This window comes from Pristis pectinata, chromosome 4, assembly GCF_009764475.1.
Source record: "Pristis pectinata isolate sPriPec2 chromosome 4, sPriPec2.1.pri, whole genome shotgun sequence".
In the NCBI taxonomy this organism is placed as follows: Eukaryota; Metazoa; Chordata; class Chondrichthyes; order Rhinopristiformes; family Pristidae; genus Pristis; species Pristis pectinata.
The window spans coordinates 35568212-35587902 of NC_067408.1; the positions used below are offsets into that span (position 1 = coordinate 35568212).

Sequence of the window (19691 nt, forward strand, 5' to 3'; positions counted from 1 at the left end):
TTTGACATGCATTTATCAAAAGTAAGTTGTATTTGCACAAGGAATTTAACAAAACATCCCAGTGTGTTTCATAAAAGGCAGAAGGAGAAAGTAAACACAAGGTTGTGGAATCAAGAACTAGAGAGCATAGGTGTATTGTGGAGGACCGGGGCTGTCACGTGACAGCACTGTCCAGTACCTGGTCGAAAGACACACCACTGTCAATCAAGGTTTGGCTCCACCCCACCTATCGGTGCACACCTCACCATTGGCCCCTTTAAGCACCTTTGTACTTGGCCTCGGGCCAATGGCCTCCTGTGATCGATTAGTCCTTGCTGGCACTGAGCCATTGGCTCTTTTGAACTTCTTGGGCTGGACCCCCCCCCCACCAGCCCTACAGCACTATAAAGAGTGCCACATGTGCCGGGTCCGTTCCTTTTGTTTGCTCTGAGGAATCGTGAAACGACGCTAGAGAGACCGCTGGTAAGGTGTGCACTTCGACAGGGTTCGAAGCATCCTAAGTTAGTATTCCTGGTAGTGTGGAGCCATGCCTGCACTGAGTCAAGGGGTGGTAGGTAGCGTATTGCTTTTCCTTGATCGTTTGTACCCAGTTCGTTGTGTGTGCGTGTGTGTATTATACCCTTGTTGCAATTTTCCCATGCTTGCTATCACCGGTGTGTGTGTGTGTGTGTGTGTGTGGCCCCTGTTACCTTTTCCCCATGTTTGTCTTTGTAAATAAATCATTCAACTCTAAGATTGTGTTCAGAGTTCTTGTCCTTCGAGACCTCAAACTTGTTTCATAACAATAGGTTTAAGACGAGAGGGGAAAGATTTAAGAGGAACTTGAGGGGCAATATTTTTTTACACAAAGGGTGGTATGTATGTGGAACGAGCTGCCAAAGGAAGTGGGTGAGGCAGGTACAATAACAACTTTTAAAAGACATTTGAACAGTTATGTGGATAAGGAAAGTTTAGAGGAAAATGGGACTAACAAATGCAGGCAAATGGGACTAGCTTAGATGGGCATCTTGGTTGCCATACATCCATAGTACTACAACACAGAAACAGGCCTTTTGGCCCATCTAGTCCATGCCGACCTGATCTTCTGCCTAGTCCCATCTACCTGCACCCAGACCATATCCCTCCAAATCCCTCCCATCCATGTACCTATCCAAATTCTTTTAAATGTTAGAATTGAACCTGCATCCACAATTTCCACTGGCAGCTCGTTCCACACTCTGAGTGAAGAAGTTTCCCCTCAGGTTCCCCTTGTATATTTCACCTTTCACCCTAAACCTGTGTCCTCCAGTTCTCGTCTCACCCAACCTTAGCGGAAAAAGCCTGCATGCATTCACCCTATCTATACCCCTCATAATTGTGTATAGCTCTATAAGATCTCCCCTCATTCTCCTGCGCTCCAGGGAATAAAGTCCTAATCTATTCAACCTTTCCCTATAACTCAGGTCCTCAAGTCCCAACAACACCCTTGTAAATTCTCTGCACTTTTTCAAGCTTATTGATATCTTTCCTGTAGGTAGGTGACCAGAACTGCACACAATACTCTAAATTCAGCCTCACCAACATCTTGTACAACTTCAACATAACATCCTAACTCCTGTAATCAATGCCCTGATTTATGAAGGCCAAAGTGCCAAAAACTCTCTTACGACCCTTTCGAGGAACTTTCAAGGAACTATGGATCTGTATTCCCAGGTCCCTTTGTTCTACTGCACACCTCAGCCCTACCATGGACAAGTTGGGCTGAAGGGCCTGTTTCCGTGCGGTATGACTATGACTCTATGCCAAAAAAGGGAATATCAGGAAGTGTATTCAAAAGGTTGATCGAGGCAATGAGTTTTAAGAATGGAAAAATGAAAATCCTCAGTGAGGAGACTCCGGGCCACAAGGGGAGAGATGAATAACAGTCAAGGTGCCATTAATGGGTGAAAAGAAGAAGGCACATACTGAAAGCCAAGACAGAAAATGAAGCATTTGGCAAAGAGAGCCACGTAAAGCAATACAAGATGATATGGTAGGCCAGGAAAGAATTGTAATTTTAATTTTAATTGTTGTGGCACCAAGCCTAGTCACTTAGGACTGCAATGATGGAATTGTTGTAAGTTAGGACTGAGGCAGCAGATTTTTGGCTGAACTGCAGTTGCAGATGACTTAGAGAGGACTGAAATAGTTATTTCTGGGGTGAAAATAGCATGAATAAGAATTCTAGCAAAAGAAGGGTCAATGTACAATAGAGGTAAATTACCTTATGGAGGGAGAAGCAAATCACCTTTTTGAAGGAGAGGGATTTAGTAATGATGGTCAGAGAATTCAACGAGTGCTCAAATTGGATTGTCTGGGTCAGTTTAAGATAATAGTGTGAGACAGGTTATGGAGGTTGGGACAGATGTTGACTGCAGTCGTATTAAATTTTGTCACTTCAGTCAAGTCAGACAAGCATCCTGACAAAAGTGAGATGCTTGTGGGGGTTAAAGGGTTGCTAGAGAGCTAGAACCGGCTTACAGGTGCAAGCTGATGTTTGTTGATAAGATCAGCATAAAAACATAAGAAATAGGACCAGTAAGCCATTCCTCCCTTCATTCTGACTCTGGTACTCCATAAGATCATGGCTGGTCTTCTATCTTAAAGTCATTTTCCTGCATTAGTTCAATATCCCTCAATTCCCTTAAAGCAAAAGTTGCCAGCAAGCAACCTGTGGGTGAAGAAGTGGAGGGTTAAAAATCATCCTTGATGGATTCCAGAATTGATAACTGGGGGGAAGAAGAGGAGGGTAGTGGAAGAAATGCTGGAAGTGCTCTGGCTATGATTGGTAGGCAAGGATAGCCTCGCAACATAGACTATGGTGGACAGAAATTGGAATAAGAAGACATGGTCAGATATGAAATAATGGTCACACTATCCCTCATCCTGTTAAATTTACTACTTGTTTCCAATCTATTTTCACTCCATTGTTCCATGTCCAAAGGAATTTTAACATCTATTCTTGTCTCAGCTCCTCTGCCTTTGTTTTTTTTTAAAAAAAGGCTATTACTTCATTGGTAAAGCAAATCTTACCTCAATATTTATAAATTTCAGTTGCTCGTAATCAATGACTGATGAATTTCTTACAATTATTTGTACCATTCCTTCATTTCTAATCTCTTTTGGGGAGACATTAAAAGCGTCTGCATATTGTCCATCCAAGTACAACATGAAGGTTCCATTAATACCCTGTGGTTGTACCCAAGGTAAACAATGTTGTTAGTATATGCATAAATAATAAATAGGGAACAAAATCACAGCTTAGGGTTTCAATTCATTTTATAATTTAAACATACATTTTCCCATTGAAACACCACAAGTGCATATTCCAAGTCTGCAGAGAAGAATCATCTTCAATGATAATCTAACCAAGGTTTCAGTCAGAAAGCTTACCTTCCAGGAATTGTACCTGTTCCATTTGCTGCACCCAAGAGATTTTAAAGAAATAATTTTAGGTAATTTATTAGATTTAATGCAGTCCCACATCTAAACAATAGAAAATGTTAGAAAATTGGCATTCTTCAGTTTATTCACTGAGGTAAAAGTCATATTTATTTTTAATTGTAATAATATGAAGTATCAAAAATTGGAAAATACCAAAAGAGAAGACATTTCAACCTATGCCAGTGGGCTAAGGATGCCAACTGGGCATCTGGTGCAACTTACCAATGCCAAGATAGCCCATAAGTAGATCCTGCAGAGGTGATTAGCCAAGTGGAGAAGGGGAGACAAAGCTGAGGAGCTAATCAGAGGTCCATAATGCTCCAAGAAAGTAAACAATTAACGAGTTTCCTTATTAATTCAGACCCTTTTTAAAGTGGTTTTGGGATAAATTTAGTTTGATTTGGTAGGAAGCACATGCAAATCCTTTTCTCTTACTGGACATTTCAAGTATGATCTTGAGGCGTACTCTTCAGTTTAAAAGATTATAAAATATATAAATGCATTGATTAAAGTGATGTTGGAAAGGCATACCTTATCAGGATCATGAGCCACTATAGTTAAATCTTTTACTGGCACTCCTGGGGGATCGTGTTCAAAAAGTGAAGTGGTAAGTGAGTTTATTTTTGAACTTCCAGTAAAATTACAAGCATTGAGACTACAATTATAGAAAGAAGGTGTGTTGTCATTGATATCAGTCACTGTAATGGATACACTTGTAGTTGCAGAGGCATTCATTCCATTGACATTGAGATGTTTTTCTTTGGCCTAGATGAAAGAACAAATTGAGACTTGGATTTATCATTTAGAAGCTAATGTTTTGGAGAAAAATCTTTAATATCTTTGTACATTTACAGACTAATTATTTTTCCTGTGTGGCCAGATTTGACTATTACACATTTGTAACTCAGGATTAATCACAGAAAGCTAGAGTTCAGTTTTCAGTCTTTGTTGTCATTTGAAGTCAACAAACCATTATTTCAACTTTTATGCTGTGCTTAATTAAGTTTTACTTAGAATTTCTTCTTCTGGACTGGTGCTTGCTCAGAAATGTCAATGGTTTTGTATAAAAATAAAATCCCAATTGCTGTGGAGTCAAAGGAGCACTCCTGTTCCTCCTGAGACCACAGCTATGACAATCATTAGATTTACTTTAATTTATTTTTGTTCAGCAGCTACAAGAGCCACTGAAGAAGCAGTCCCTGCATCTGCTACAAACCATTTTTTAACAGAGCACCTAAAAAAGGCATTAAGCCCATCATTTACAACTCAGTTCTATGTGTCTACCTGGTTCAATCGCAAAACCATCTTTGCCTGTGAAACACTGTCAATGACACAGGTGCAAAAGTGGTCTTTATTGATATCTTTCCAAGCAAACTAGGAGCACTGTACATCCTATAGTTTGTCCACTGTAAGAGAATGATGACTATTCTTTCTTATAATAATTTGACCTTGTTAATGATATCTGGAATTGTGAGTTGTTTCTGGCCTCATCACTTCCTAACTGAGGAATTCATGAAGAAGAGGACATATTAAACCAAAATACATCAATGGGTTTTGAATTGCTGCATTTATTTTACCCAGGAAATAGCTCAAAGTTGTTTAAAATTCTGATAAAAAAAACTTTTTGTTTCATCATGCATTCTCTGAAATAATGTATCAACATGTATATTAATATAATTTCATTCACCAATACATTTAGATATCTTAATTATACAATATACCATTTATTAAATTTTGCAGAATACGTTCTGCTGTGTTTCCACTTACTATAACTTGCAGTTCAACAACTGCGTTAAAGTCAAGAAGATTTTCTCTGTCCAGAAATTCCTTTACACTTATTTCTCCACTGAGACGATCAATTTCAAATAATCCTGGAGGCTTTGAACCTGCATACAAAATGAAAGGCTGACAAAGGCTGTGTTTTCTTCATGACAAAACACAGTAATTTTTGTTCTGTCCCTATCCGATTATTTTCATTTAATAGCTTGTCACACTAACTTCAAACCAGTAGTATGACAAGCTGTTAAAAAACACTGGGAATTTTTCAGCATTCAGAGTGTTCCGTTCACTCCATCATGCTCTCGTATACTCTTTCATTTCCACCAAAACCCACTCCCTTCTTAGCCTTTCCATGTCATAAGAGTCACAACACTTGCCATTTTACCTTTTCCTTTCCAACCATTTAAGCACCCAAACAGCTGAATTCACTTGCACTTTTGCAATTTAGTGTACAGTATTTGGTGCTCACAATATGGTCTTCTCTACAATGGAGAAAGCAAATGCAGACCAGGTGACCATTCAGTCTGTAAGGGTGACCCAGAACTTTCAGTTCACTATCACTTTAATTTCCGTGAGGTCCAACACAAGCTGGAGAAACAGCAGCCTACCTTCCAAGTAGGCACATTAAAGCCCTCAGAATTTAACAGTAATCAGGTTTTCCAGTTTATATCAAAACTAGCTGGTTCTGATAAAAGGTCATCCACCTAGATTTACTCTCTGCACAGATGTTGTGTATCTCCTACATTTTCTGTTTTTACTTTTTGTTATTTGTTGCACTCATTGGAAAGTGCAGGAACAATATAGAAAATAAAACAACAGTGGAATAAAAGAAAGAGGCTATAAATTAATCGAAGTGAGTGATCCTTTTTGTTGCCTTAAGAATAATATTTTGATCTTATCATGTTTGCTCTCAATTGCCTTATAGAGTGGAAAATTTACAACAAGTTTTGAAATGAAGTTAACACCCAGAATCATAAGGAAGTGTAACAGTAGAGAATCAAAGAACATGTCTGCCTACTTAGAATAGCATATGTAATTTCGTCCTTAATTCCTCGATCACCATCCATAGCGAAAACTTGAAATACTGGTGTTCCCTGTGAAACAAACGTAATTCAAAACACATTTCTGCAGTTAGTTCAGATAACTGCATATATTACATAAGTAATTGTCAACATTATGAAATATTAAATAACTCAGTATATCAGTACATCAGGTAAAACCACTCTGGATTGGACTTTGAATTACTTAACTATGTTCCTGAAGAGGTTTACTCATATTTTATTGCTATAGCACTTTTCTATGTGTCCTTTTTAAATCATATAAAAAGCATATTAAAGAGTATAGATGTTTTATCTAGTAGACTATTGAACCAACCATAACTGTTCTATTATAAAGGGAAGTGGCTTTATCTAATATATTAATCTTTGGACTTATGTGTACAGAAACAACTATTTATTACTGTTAGGGAACTTAAAGATTAGTGTATAAGATCCTACCTAAACTATAGGATGAACGTCAAAAACTGTAGCTAAGTTGCAGATAGGACAGAAAAATTTGCAAAAGATATTTATTTTTATATAATTATGGTAATTCGCAGCCACTTACTGCAGGAATAGGTGGACCTGGACTCTAGTATTCAGTGGGTAGACCACAGGCCTCAGCGGTGGGCAGACCACAGACCTCATGCAAGGCCAGAAGTTTGATAAACTGCTGAGAGGGAAGCCAGAGATCCCAGAAGTGGCATATGGAATTGGGAGTGGCTGAGAGAGAAGCCAGTAACCCCAGGAATAGCTGAGAAGGAGGCAAGAGACCCGGGAGTGCTGGTGAACTTCCAAATCATGGGACTGGTGGATCAGACAACGTGGCCCATTACACCAGAGGCTTAATATTACAGGATCTGTCATTTCTGTGATATTGGAGCTTTAGTAGGGTATGATTAATGTGGTAAAATTAAAGGCTTTCATACTACTTTCTTTCTCCCTCACACACACACACACACACACACACACACACAGATACGTTGGCCATTTCTTACTAGAAAAAGAGGAACAATTCATTGAAGCAAAACGGCTTTGTATTAATACAACTTCAATGTATTAAGTTGAATTTCTGATCAAAATGGTGTTTTCTTGATTTTAAAAAGTTATTCCGTGTTTGCTTATTTTAAGTGACATAAGTTTGTTTCAGTTGGTTCCCCGATGTGCACATTGAACCTGAAATGAAATAAGTGCTGAAGCACAAAGCTCAGTGAAAAGTTAACAGAAAAATTCAATGTGTTAGAAACAATAAGCACATAACATCTCTGTAAGTAAGCATATGTCAATATCACATACAATAACAAATGCCTAAGAAAAAGTTTTCAGCAAATTAAGAGAATGCTCTGGTTATCATCTTTCAAGATTCTACTGTTTTTGAAATGGTTCCTATGGATTGGAGGGTAACAAATGTGACCCCACCACTGAGGAAAGAGGAAGAGGAAAAACAGGGAACTATGGACCTGTTGGTCAAACAATCAGGAATCTATAATAAAGGATGTGATATCAAGATGCTTAGAAAAAAATAATATGATTGAGCAGAGTCAACATAGATGTACAAAAGGAAAATGATATTTGACTAATCTGTTAAAGAGTTCTTTGAGGATACGTCTGGTAGAATAGATGAGGAGGAACCAGCAGATGTGGTGTACTTTCCAAAGCCTTTTGAAAAGGTCTCACACAGGAAATTGTTGAACAAAGTTAAATTACATGGAATTAGTAGTAATATTGCTAAGGTGGATTGAGAGTACATGAACAAATAGAAAACAAAGAACGAATAAATGTGTTCTTCTCGTTGGCAGGCTGCAGCTAGCACGGTATAATATGTATCGGTACTAGGGCTTCAATTATTCAAAATTTACATCAAATATTTGGGTGAGGGAAACAAAAGTAATGTTACCAAGTTTGATGATGACATGAAACTAATTGGGGATATGAGTGGTCATTAGAATATAAAGAGGTTCAATACTGCACAGACAAACAGAGTGAATGGGCAACAAAATGTCAAATGTACAAAAATGTGAAATTATCCACTTCAGTAGAAAAATAAGAACATTGATAAAATAAAAACATTTGACAAAATTAAAAACAAAATAAACATTTTTTAAATGGCAAGCGATCGGGAAGTTTATCGGAAAGACCCACTGTCCTAATACACAAATCACTTCAAGCTAACATGCAGGTACAAGGGCAAATGGTGAGTTGGCCTTCACTGTCAGAGAGCTGGAGAACAAGAGTAAAGATGTTTTACCATAAGTCTTTGGTGAAACCACATTTGGAGCAATGTGCATAATTTTGATCTCTTTACGTTAGAAGGTATACTTGCTACAGAGGGACTGCAGTTTAGATTCCCCAGACTGCTTTCTAAGATAACAGGTCTGTCATGGGAGGAAGAATTGAATGGGTAGGCCTCTGTTCTTTAGAATTTACATTAAAGAGTGATGACCTCATTGAAAAATTCAAAATCCTCAGCCAATTCATCAAGTTAGATAAAGGGAACAATTTTCCTGAGTTGAAGAGTCTACAACTTGGAGTCACAGTCTCAAAATAAGGGAATGGCCATTGATGACTGAAATGAGGAGAAAGTTCAAAAAGGGTGATAAATCTTAGGAATGCTCCACCCCAAAGGACTAATTATTGGCTTCATTCGAAACTGAGATCTGTAGATTTTTGGACTTTAAAAGAATCAAGGGATGTGGGAATAGCACTGGAAAATGGTCAGCCACAATCATGTGGAATGTTGGAACAGGCTTGAGGGGTCAATTGGCCCTCATCTGTTCCTTTTTCTTATGTTCTTATTGCAACAGAAGTTCACTGCTCTGATTCACAAGATCAGAAGCCTACACAATATGCAACATAGAATGGCCCTATATTTGAGTGATTAGGGAATTGATCTCGTTGAAACCTGTGAAGTTCTCAAAAGACTTGACACTAGATGCTGAGTGATTGGTTCCTCCGGTTGGGGAGTCTAGAAGTAAGGCCACAGACTCAGAGTTGTGAAGAAATTTCTTTACTCAGAGGATGTTTGGAATTCTCTCCAATGAAATGTGAAAACTCTGCTCACCTATGAGATTTATAGGTTTGTGACTAATAAGCCAATCCAGGAATATGGAGGTAGGGCAGGGTCATGGAGTTGATGAACTTCAGCCATAATGTTATTGAATGGTGAAGCAATCTCCAAAGTTGCTAAGCCTTTTCCTGTTCCTATTCTTTGTCTTTTTTTATCGCACAATTATTCTATCATATGTGTTTTCTTCCTTTTTGCGAAGAACATTGATTTTGATTTTTTCATTGTACTTCTGTGGGGTGAATCACATTCCTGCTTACTGTGGAAGGGCAACACCAAATCCCCAAACCAGTTGGTACTTTTAATGGTATTCCATATTCGTCTTCTGATGTACAAGTTCAAACAGTACTAAACTATAATGCTAACTTCAATTAATAATAAAAAATGAAACATAAGCAGCAAACCCTTGACAGCTACAACTCAGAACCCTGCACTGATCTAGCTGATATATGAATTAAAACATCATTCATAAAAATAAACATTTACCCTTATATGGTCCCTTAAATTGTATAATTCAGTAAAAGGTTATGAGGCAGGAAGAAGTTGATAAGGGACTTTTAAATTATAACATCTCTCTTTATTTTTATGGTATACCAGGGGATTACAAGCTTCCACTTTCTCATTTTAATAATACACTGCACACGGGCAGCACTAATACCAAATTAGCGCCAAACAATGGAATCTTGCTCTGGTATGAGATCAAAGACTACTTGTCTGACATCCAAAATCAGATGAGCAAAAATTCCCTTCAACTAAACCAGACACCAACTCTCTCCTTCTTAATGGCAACTGCCAGAGGCTGATCCAGATTGTTCATAATACTGGTGCCATGTTTGACTCAAAAATGAATTTCCAACTTGAAATCTATGCCAACATTTAAGACTGCCTATTTCCACCTCTGTAGCACTATCCAAATTCACATCTGCCTCCTTGTTGAAACTCTCATTCTTGCATTTGTTACTTTCAGTAACAGCAGTTCCATTGGCCATGATATGATGATAATCATAATGATAAACCTCTGTCAATAGGTCTACAACAGACTCAGGTTTGATCTGGGAAATGCACCAGTTCAAGGCTTCTCCACCAAAGAGCTTAAATACCTTTCCTTCATAGTCTGTAATCTAGGAGTAGCAGCAGTAACCCACCTTGCTCATCTGTATACCAAACTCTTGCAATCTGATCACTCCCCAAAATACCCTCTTCACTCCCAAGATACGATTTCCATCTAATCCAAAAATCTCTACTGATTCAACTTTTTTCCAACTCTAGTACTTGCTTCCTCTGTGCTCTGTATCTGGAGCCTACAATCTCCTACTGACCCTTTCAATCATCTCTCAACTCCAACCTCCAATGATAGTTTATGGATTCCTTCTCCCTGGCACCAAAAGACAATGCAGCCCAAAGCCAGAATTTCTCAGTCCCAAAACTGGAGATAAAAACTGTTAAATGGTGTTCAAAACCTGAGGGAAACCCATTCTTTCAGGTTTACCAAAACAAAACTAGTACCCATTTCCCTACTCCCTTCCCACATCTCCATAAGTATCCACTCTGTCCAACTGTTTGCAGCAAATACATCAAAGTTGTTTGCCCACAGAGCTAATATTATGTTTCTGATTGGTTGTGCATTGGTTGAGAGTCTAGAAGAATAGAAGTGCCTCCCCCCAATGCAACAAGCTTACCTGTTTCCCCACCTGCAATCAACTTGGTTCTCCCACTCCGAACACTGTGACAGAAGATATAAACATCTACTAACACAGAAATGGACAGTCCTCCAATATTCAGGATTGAAACTAGACCAGGTCAGGGATTGGCAACTGGACACCCATCCAGATCTTCTGATCTCCCACATTGACATCAGAAAATCCCTCAATGGATTGGCAATCACAAGCATTCCTCCTTTCCCTGGGATTGGAGCTCACCTAGGAAGCATAGCGATCCCCCACCATACTTCCAAAAACTGATTTCCAAGGTCCACAACTATTATTGGGCTGTGGACTACTTTCAAATATTTCCTGCCCGACATGAAGCCTATCTTACCAACCAGTGGGATCAAAATTGTGTAATGTTCGGGGAAAACAAAATTAACCACACAAAATTGCTCTCTCAATCCACTCCCAAACACTGCCCCAGTAAAAGGTGGATCCACTGGTCCAAATTCAGCTTTATTCCCCTGAGCCTGTTACACATCATTAGTGTCTAATCACTCATTCATATCACAAAATACTATTTGATTATAAAAGTCTATTGAGATTTGAGATCGAATAAATAATTACAAACTGCTTCTATCTTCTCATGAGGGAAATCCATTCCATAAACTACACACTTAGTACACTGAAGGATTGTTAATACCCAAAACTGGTTGCATTAGGGGAGAATGGTGCTATATAGTTTAATTTTGGATTGCAACAGGATACCTGGCTTCAACATGACCATTCCAGTTCCAAAATAGCCGTATAAAGCCTTTGGCCCAACTGGTCCTGTGGAAACAATTCACATTCCCCCAACTTTCCTTCCACAATTTTTCCCTAATCTCTCATCCACAATCTCTCATCCAACTCATCATCCACCATTTCTCCTGACCTTAAAGGTGTAATCTTTCATGCTCTACTTTCTATCTACTATCTCACCCTGACCATCCATGATCCCGCTCCCTCCAGGCCTTCCTTCAGTGATCTTTCCCTGATGACCTTCTATCTATGATCCCACTCCAAAATTTCTTCTTTGTTTACTAGCTGCATATTAGTGCAGGGCTTTCACCAGACTACTAGCCAGTCTTTCAATCTTGCTGATGATCAAACCAAAGAAAGAAAAAAGGCTGTTTATATACTGCTAATATTAAATTGGTACCTCCACATGAACCCCATTCCCAAGCATTTCCACTCTCTTCCCATCGCCTTATAAGTATTGGAGTCAATGCTTGAAGAAATTATTTTTGATTTTACATCACCCCTCTTCCAACTTCATACAATTTCTTTGCTTTAAATTTTCTGGGCAATATATAGAAGCTATGCATACATACCTTGTTAGAATTCTCAGGGACTGTGGTTTGATAAGGGATTTTCTGAAATATTGGGTTCATGTCAGGGACATCTTCAATATTAATAAATGCAAATGCAGAGGTTTTTTGAATAACATGTTTTCCATTATATAATCCACCGTTGTCCTAGAAAACAAACAGTATACTTATTCAGAACTCAAACCAATATAATAATGAATACAATCGTTCAATCAAAATAATTTGAACCTTACTGAAGCATTGATCTTTAATTGATAATGTGTGCTTATCTGGTTGTAATTCAGTGTACCATTCAAAATAACACTTCCATTCTGCTGAATTTCAAAAAGATAAGGGGCATCTGGCAGAACCTGTAACAGGATAAGAAATAGGAGTTATCCAGCACTTAGAGGATATCAGATGATCTATGACTCATTGGCATATGACTCATACAATGAGTGGCACCATTCACACAACACAGGAGCAGTTGTGAGTGGTAATCTTTAGTTAAGCATACATGTGGTGTTCCTTTTACGTCATAGTTTTGGTATTGGTGTTGAAGATTAATAGAAAACTAAATATACAGTATACTTTTTCATGAAAAATAAACAAGCATCAGGCAGGATTACATATGATAATTACCAAACAGAAAATTTAAGTCATTTCAGAATTAGGTGAAGTGAGTTAGTTTCTGTATATCAATAACATTGTGGTACAGATGTTGGTATGCAGCATTCTTTGGTGAGCCTTTGCTGCAATTTAGATGTTTCTTGAGGTTTGTTACTCACAATAGCTTGGTCCAAAATATTTTGCAACATGCTGGCAATTATTATGATCATCTTCAAGTGAATGGAGACACAAGAGACGGCAGATGCTGAAGTCTGGAGCAACAAATAATCTGCTGGAGCAAGTCAGCGGGTCGAACAGCATCTGTGGGAGGAAAAGTATGTCCTGATGCAGGGTGAATATCGACAATTCCTTTCCTCCCACAGATGCTGCTCAATCTGCTGAGTTCCTCCAGCAGATTGTTTGTTGCACCAAGTAAATGAAGTTTGTGCTGAAATGTTTTCTTTAATTTTCCAGGAGACTTTCTACCAACTATCTGAATTACAGATTACCAGGTATGACAGAGCCAGAAAATGAGTGCAATGAATTCTGTGTTTGAATATTTCATAAACTCACTGAAGATAAATGATTAGAGCCTTTCTCTGGAGGATGGTCTGATTTGCCTTTCAGCTGTTTCACCTTCCTTTACAAAAGTTCACATTTATTTTGATTGCCAATGGAGCAATTGTTCTAAAAATAAAGTTGGATCATGTCAAGTAGCAGCTCTCTCAAAGCTAACTACTTTTCAAAAGTATGTTTAACAGGAACTGTTATCACAGCATTCAGGAAGCCAGAAGTAACAAATAATAGAGATTAAATCAAATTAGTGTAATTTCTTGGTTTTCTTGTAATCCTGTACTTACTTCCACAATCTCATACTGTACTTTTCCAGCAGGCCCTACATCATTATCCATTGCCACGACATTAAATAATATTGCACCTTCAGTTTCATTCTGTAAAAATTAAACATATTCATTAATTATTAATTCCAGTGACAATTAGGAGACTTTTGGCCTCTTGTTAACTTAGCATGTTAATCACAATCACAATAACTTGTATATTACTTTGCATGAGGTTAATAAGTAAAGTTTTGGCACAGACTAGAGGGGCCGAATGGCCTATTTTCTGTGCTGTAGTGTTCTAATATTATTGGACCAGGAGTTTTGGACTAGTAATTAGAGGCATAAAGAAATTATTTCAAATCCCTTCATGATATGTTGGAAATTTAAATTTAATTAAACAAATCTGGAATAGCAAAGCTTGCCAACAGCAATTATGGGCATGAAAGTAACAAATTGTTATAAAAATCTTTTTAGAGGAACCCAATTCAGAGTATGCACAACACAGAACACTGTCTCAGCACAAACCAATTTCTGAGCACATATGGCTAACTAATATTGATTAGGAAAGAAAATGTGTGTAACCTATGTAGAAACATCACTATTACATATTTCAATTCTCCCAAAGTAAAGGGATTGAGAATTACGTATGTTATACATTTATTCAAAAAGGAAAGGGTGAACTTTGTAATTAAAGACCATTTAGTTTAATATGCATTTCACAACTCCTACATTCTTTTATCTACGTTCTCACTCTCTAACTGCTCCCATTCACTCATTGACCACACAGCCTTGTTTACAGCTTATCCCCATGGTCATCCCGGTTTTACCCTATCAGAGACATCCCCCTCATTGCAGTTTAACAAGCTTCTTTTGTCTCCTTCCCAGTTCTAACAAAGGGTCTTTGACCTGAAGTGTTAACTCTGTTTCTCTTCCCACATCTCAGATGTGGCCTGACCTGTGACTTTGTGCAATATTTCCTATTTTTATTATGGTTCAACATTAGTTGTGAGAAAGTTCTTTGAAACAATAATCACCTTCTGAAATAGTGTGAGATGATAAAGGCCAGCAAGCATAGATTAAAAGAAAATCTTCTTTGAGAAACTTGATTGAGTCTTTTGATGAGGTAATAAAGAAGTTAAATGAAGGCAATGCCGTAATATTTGTGTATGTGGACTTCCAAAAGAACAAAGCCCACTTATTAAAACCCACATGTCACTGAAACCAGTGGTTTCAAATGGCAGTTGAAGCATGGATACAAATTAGTTAAGGGATAGAAAACAGAGATTTGGCAAATGACTGTGTTTTGGACTGGTTGTGTACACTGATATTGCCTAAAGGTTCAGTATCAGAAACTCTACTGTGCACTAATGTCTGAATTTTGAGGCACAGGAACAATTCTGAAATTTGCACATGAATTGGGAGTGTAATAAATGAGGAAAATATTAGGTGGACATTAAAGTAGTAAACTTTAAGTGGACATAGACACACTATTGGAATGAGCAGACACTGCAAATAAATTTCATCACACAAAAATATGTTCAGTGATCTGTTTGGTCAAAAGAATGAGGAGAAATGACACATACTGAATGATACAATTTTAAAGGGTGCGCAGAAAGAAAATATGTTTGTGTACAAGTCTTTGAAGAGAGGACAACAAAGTAAAGACAAGGAAAGTTGCTGCCTAACCTGGTTCCAGCACTTTTTTGTTTTTATTTCAGATTTCAAGCATCTGTAGTTTTTTTTTCCAACTTTCAAGGAATAATTCATTTGGAGTTCAGCTTTTTTTAAGAAATAGAAGCATATAATACAAAAGCCAGAAAGTTATCCTATACAAAAGTTATCCTATACAAAAGTTATCCTATAGCAAAATAGCTCACTTCCACATCCAACAATATGTCCAGTTCAGGGCACTCTAATGTACCAAAAATATGAAGCCACTAGAGAGGATTTACTAGATTTACTAGAACATTTCCAGCAATGATTGTAATTGGATTGGAGCAGCTGAAGTTATTCTTCACAGAGCAGAGATAGTTAAAATCACAAAGAATATGAACTCTGGTTTCCAGTCACTGAAATGTCACTGTTGCAGTACATGTCCACTGATCCTTAAAGGCAGCAGGACAGGTCATAAGGTGGCTAAAAAAAATGGGATGCTTTCTTTTATTAGTTGAAGCATAGAAGATAAGATCAGGGAAGTTATGCTAAAAGTGGATACAACACTGGTTAGATCACAGTTTCAGTACTGCACAGAGTTCACATGTCATGAAAGAGGGTGCAGGGAAGATTTATAAGGCTGTTTCTAAGGAAGATCGGTCAGCTTTGATTGTTTCTTTTTGAACAGAGGAAACTGAGGAGAAACAATTGAAATACACATAATTATGAGGGAACCAAATAATTTAAGATGAAAAGACCTGCCTTCCTCAGCAGAGTGGTCAAAAATCAGATGGTATTGTTTAAAAGTAATTGGAAGGAGGAGTGAAGGGGAAGTAAGAAAGACTTTTTTCATCCCGAGGGTGGTAAGGGTCTGGAAGTCACTGCCTGGAAGGATGGAAGAGACATCACATTTAAAAAGGCACGTGGATATGTACTTGAAAAGCCATGACCTGCAGGACCACAGACCTGGCTCTTGAAGATGGGATTAGAGTGGGTAGTCTTTTATTAACAGGCACAGATATAATGGGCTACATTGCCTCTGTCTGTGCCTGAAATTTTCTATGATCCTCTAGCCAGGTGGCAAAGAACCAGAAATAGCATGAGGATAAACTTTACAGGAAAAGATTGCTTAGTCTTTGGATGCACTGCCTAGTGGATTGATGGATACTTGTTCAATGGTAACCTTCAGAAAAGAATGAGATAAAAACCCAAATGACAGAAAAAAAATCAGTGACATGAGGAAACTTCAGGTAATTTGGACTAACAAAATTGCTTTTCAAAAAGTTCCAACACAGATTCAAGGGCCAAATTGACTCCTTTTGTACAGAGTCATTCTATGATTTTATTTTTATTTTGTAGAATCAGTCACGAGGTAAAACTTGGCCCACATTACTTTTCTCTCTATACAGTGAAGGTATCATTGAAACCTGAGTATAACTTACTCTAACCATCATATTAGGCTTTGAGTCTCTTCATTCATTATCAGCGTGTCTTGTAGACTAAAGATGCATACACCAAAAGTAAATGTGAGAAAGATAAGTGCTTTTCTTCATTTAACTGTGACACTGAAAATCAGATTGAACACATTGGCATCTACCAAAACACTGGAGTGGGAGCTGGTCATTCTTAACCGTGAGGGACTGCATAAGAAGAGAAAATAACATGTGGTCTGTTAAAGTACCATTCCAAAAGCAGTTAAATTTGAGTGACTGCATACACCCAAGTAAAGTTTAAAATTGTAATATTATCTTCCAATGCATCAGTGTGATTTTACCTCATGTGCAGTCATAGAGGCTTTCAGAGAAAGATTTCCCAGTTTTCTGACATTATTGCTAACTTGTGCTACTTTATAACTAGTTCAATGATACTGTCACAGAAAATTGATTGAAGGCATACATCTTTATTTCATTGCATCAGTTTGGAATGGATTTGAAGCCATGTCCCAAAGCTAAGGAAACAAAGTTCCTCATTACTGCAACGCAAGATGCCACAAACAATTCAGTGGTAAAAACTGGATATGACTCACCTCAAAAATATGTACCATGTATGGAGCATTTTTAAAAATAGGGGCAACATCATTGGCATCTTCAACAATGATTGTTTGTGTCTGGAGATGAAAGCAGGAGAAGTTATTTTAATTACAAATCACAGGCCATTAAATAGACAACCATTGTTTCAATGTTAACCAAAATCTCCCAGTGAGAATGAGGCTCTAGAGAGGAAAATTAGATCAAAGAGTGATATCCATTTTGAATGCACCTTATCGAGCCCTGCAAGTTAGATTGAAATGGCAGTCATATTTTTAGTTTCTAATTAAAGGTAAATAGACATTCTAAGACTTTCTAAGATGTCCCATTCTAAGATGTACTCCACAACTTTATTGAGATTTGATTCAATTTACACTGGTCATTTCTGTACAGTGTTTAAAGGAGCTTCATGAGATCTGCAATCCTTGAAGAGCCTCCCTTATGCCTCTGCAGCTACCTAATAGCTAATAGTCTGTCTTGGAAACCATGCATTTAGCAACCCTGCAATGTATATAAGAAGATAAGAAAATATGATCAGGAATCAGCCACTCAGTCCCTCAATCCTACACCACCATTCCATTTCACCAACCATGGCTGATGTACCCCAGACATCATCTCCTCTTCTGTGCCAGTTCTAGTTTCTTAGCCGCTCTTGACTGCAAAATTTTCTCATCCCAGGAATTAGCCTAATGAATTTCCTTTGGACTGCCACCAAAGCTAGTATATCCTTACTTTAAAAAAAGGGACCAAAATTGTGCATAGAACTCCAGATGTGACCTCACCAATATTCCATACCTTTGAAGTACCACTTTCCTATTTTTAAATTCCAATCCTCATGCAAGAAGGGCCAATATGTCATTTGCTTTCCTAACTGCTTTCTGCACTCTCCTGTTAACTTTTGCAATCCTTGCACAAAAACACCTAGATTTCTCTGTACTTTACACATCTGCAATCTTTTGCCATTTAGATAAGTCTACTTTTTATGTGCTTTTCATTATGTTTTTATTATGCGATATCTTTAAAACTATCCAATTTTCAATATTATCAGTACAATTTCGTCAAATTCATTCACCAACGCACCGTCAGAAAAGAGACCTAATAATGTAAGTATAAGTATTGATCCCTTAACAATCAGGTGGGATGAGTCTCATAAGTTTTAGAAGTAGAACAAGAGTAATTATACAAAGCTAGATCTTGCAGTAGATTGGGTGAGTTTAATTAGCACTAATCTAGGTAAAATAGGTTAAATAATGTAAAAGATTGCAGAATTTTAGATCTAGCATATATCAAAAGTTAATCAAATATTTGTAAGCTTTAACACTGGTTTAAAAATCATTTCACCCAAAGCTGTTAATTTCTTGATTAGTACATTTTGCCATGTGCTTAATTGTGTCAATATCAACCTTTTTAACACATTCATTCAGTTTAGTTTTAGATTGTTTATTCAAGCTATTTTTATCCTTAAATAAATTTAACAAAACTTACCAAATTAACTGGTAATTGTCCATCACGAACAGAAATAGTAACTTTCATAATTTCCTTGGTCTGGTATTAAAAATAAAAGAGAAGAATTTTGCTGGAGCAAACATTAAAAGTTTTAACTTCTTTCATAAAATTGAAAAATGGCAAACTACCTCAAAGCTCCTTTGTGATAACATATGACTGAGCTCACAGGTACTTAAAATCATGTGGAACCATTATTTGAAGCAGTTTGCAAGTGACTTTTATGACATTTACCAGGTTGTCAATCTAAGTAATCACATTACAAATGAAAGAGAGCTAACACTTCACAGGTTTGGAAAGTAATCTCTTCCATCATATCCTCTCTCCATTGATCCAGAAGCTCATAGGCTCAAGTCCCTGCTTCACAGTTAAAGAGAAGATCAGAAATATCAGCAGGAAAAAGGTTCTACATGAACGTGGGAAACACTGGTAGTAACAGGCATCCACTGAAAGTCAAATATATGGGGAAAGTAGTTGAAAATGGCCCTTCTCATGTTGCCTGACCTGCTGAATATTTCCAGCATTTTCTGCATATATAAGAAATAAAATTTGGAAATTGTTAGTGCCATGAAGAAGATGACAGATTTTGGCCCATTACCTTGAGTCAAAATGGTGAGGTTTGTGGCTCCCCAGATATTAATCTTTGGGCAAATTGTCATCAAGTCAGCTCAATGTCAGAGAAAATCTGTGAGAAGTGGTGATGCCAGTAATGTTGTAGTAGCC

The 19691-nt window shown here is 37.5% G+C and overlaps 1 protein-coding gene across 1 annotated transcript in view; it reads right to left on the reverse strand.

Moving 5' to 3' along the window:
• cdhr2 (cadherin related family member 2) overlaps window positions 1-19691 on the reverse strand; it is a 125249-nt gene that overhangs the window by 50072 nt on the left and 55486 nt on the right. Inside the window, exons 5-13 of the mRNA XM_052013586.1 lie at window positions 18951-19010; window positions 17465-17545; window positions 13807-13896; window positions 12592-12708; window positions 12362-12505; window positions 6260-6335; window positions 5230-5348; window positions 3994-4227; window positions 3052-3207 (exon numbers count right to left, since the gene is read on the reverse strand). Coding sequence (XP_051869546.1) covers window positions 3052-3207; window positions 3994-4227; window positions 5230-5348; window positions 6260-6335; window positions 12362-12505; window positions 12592-12708; window positions 13807-13896; window positions 17465-17545; window positions 18951-19010 — 1077 coding nt within the window. The remainder of the gene's footprint in view (window positions 1-3051; window positions 3208-3993; window positions 4228-5229; window positions 5349-6259; window positions 6336-12361; window positions 12506-12591; window positions 12709-13806; window positions 13897-17464; window positions 17546-18950; window positions 19011-19691) is intronic.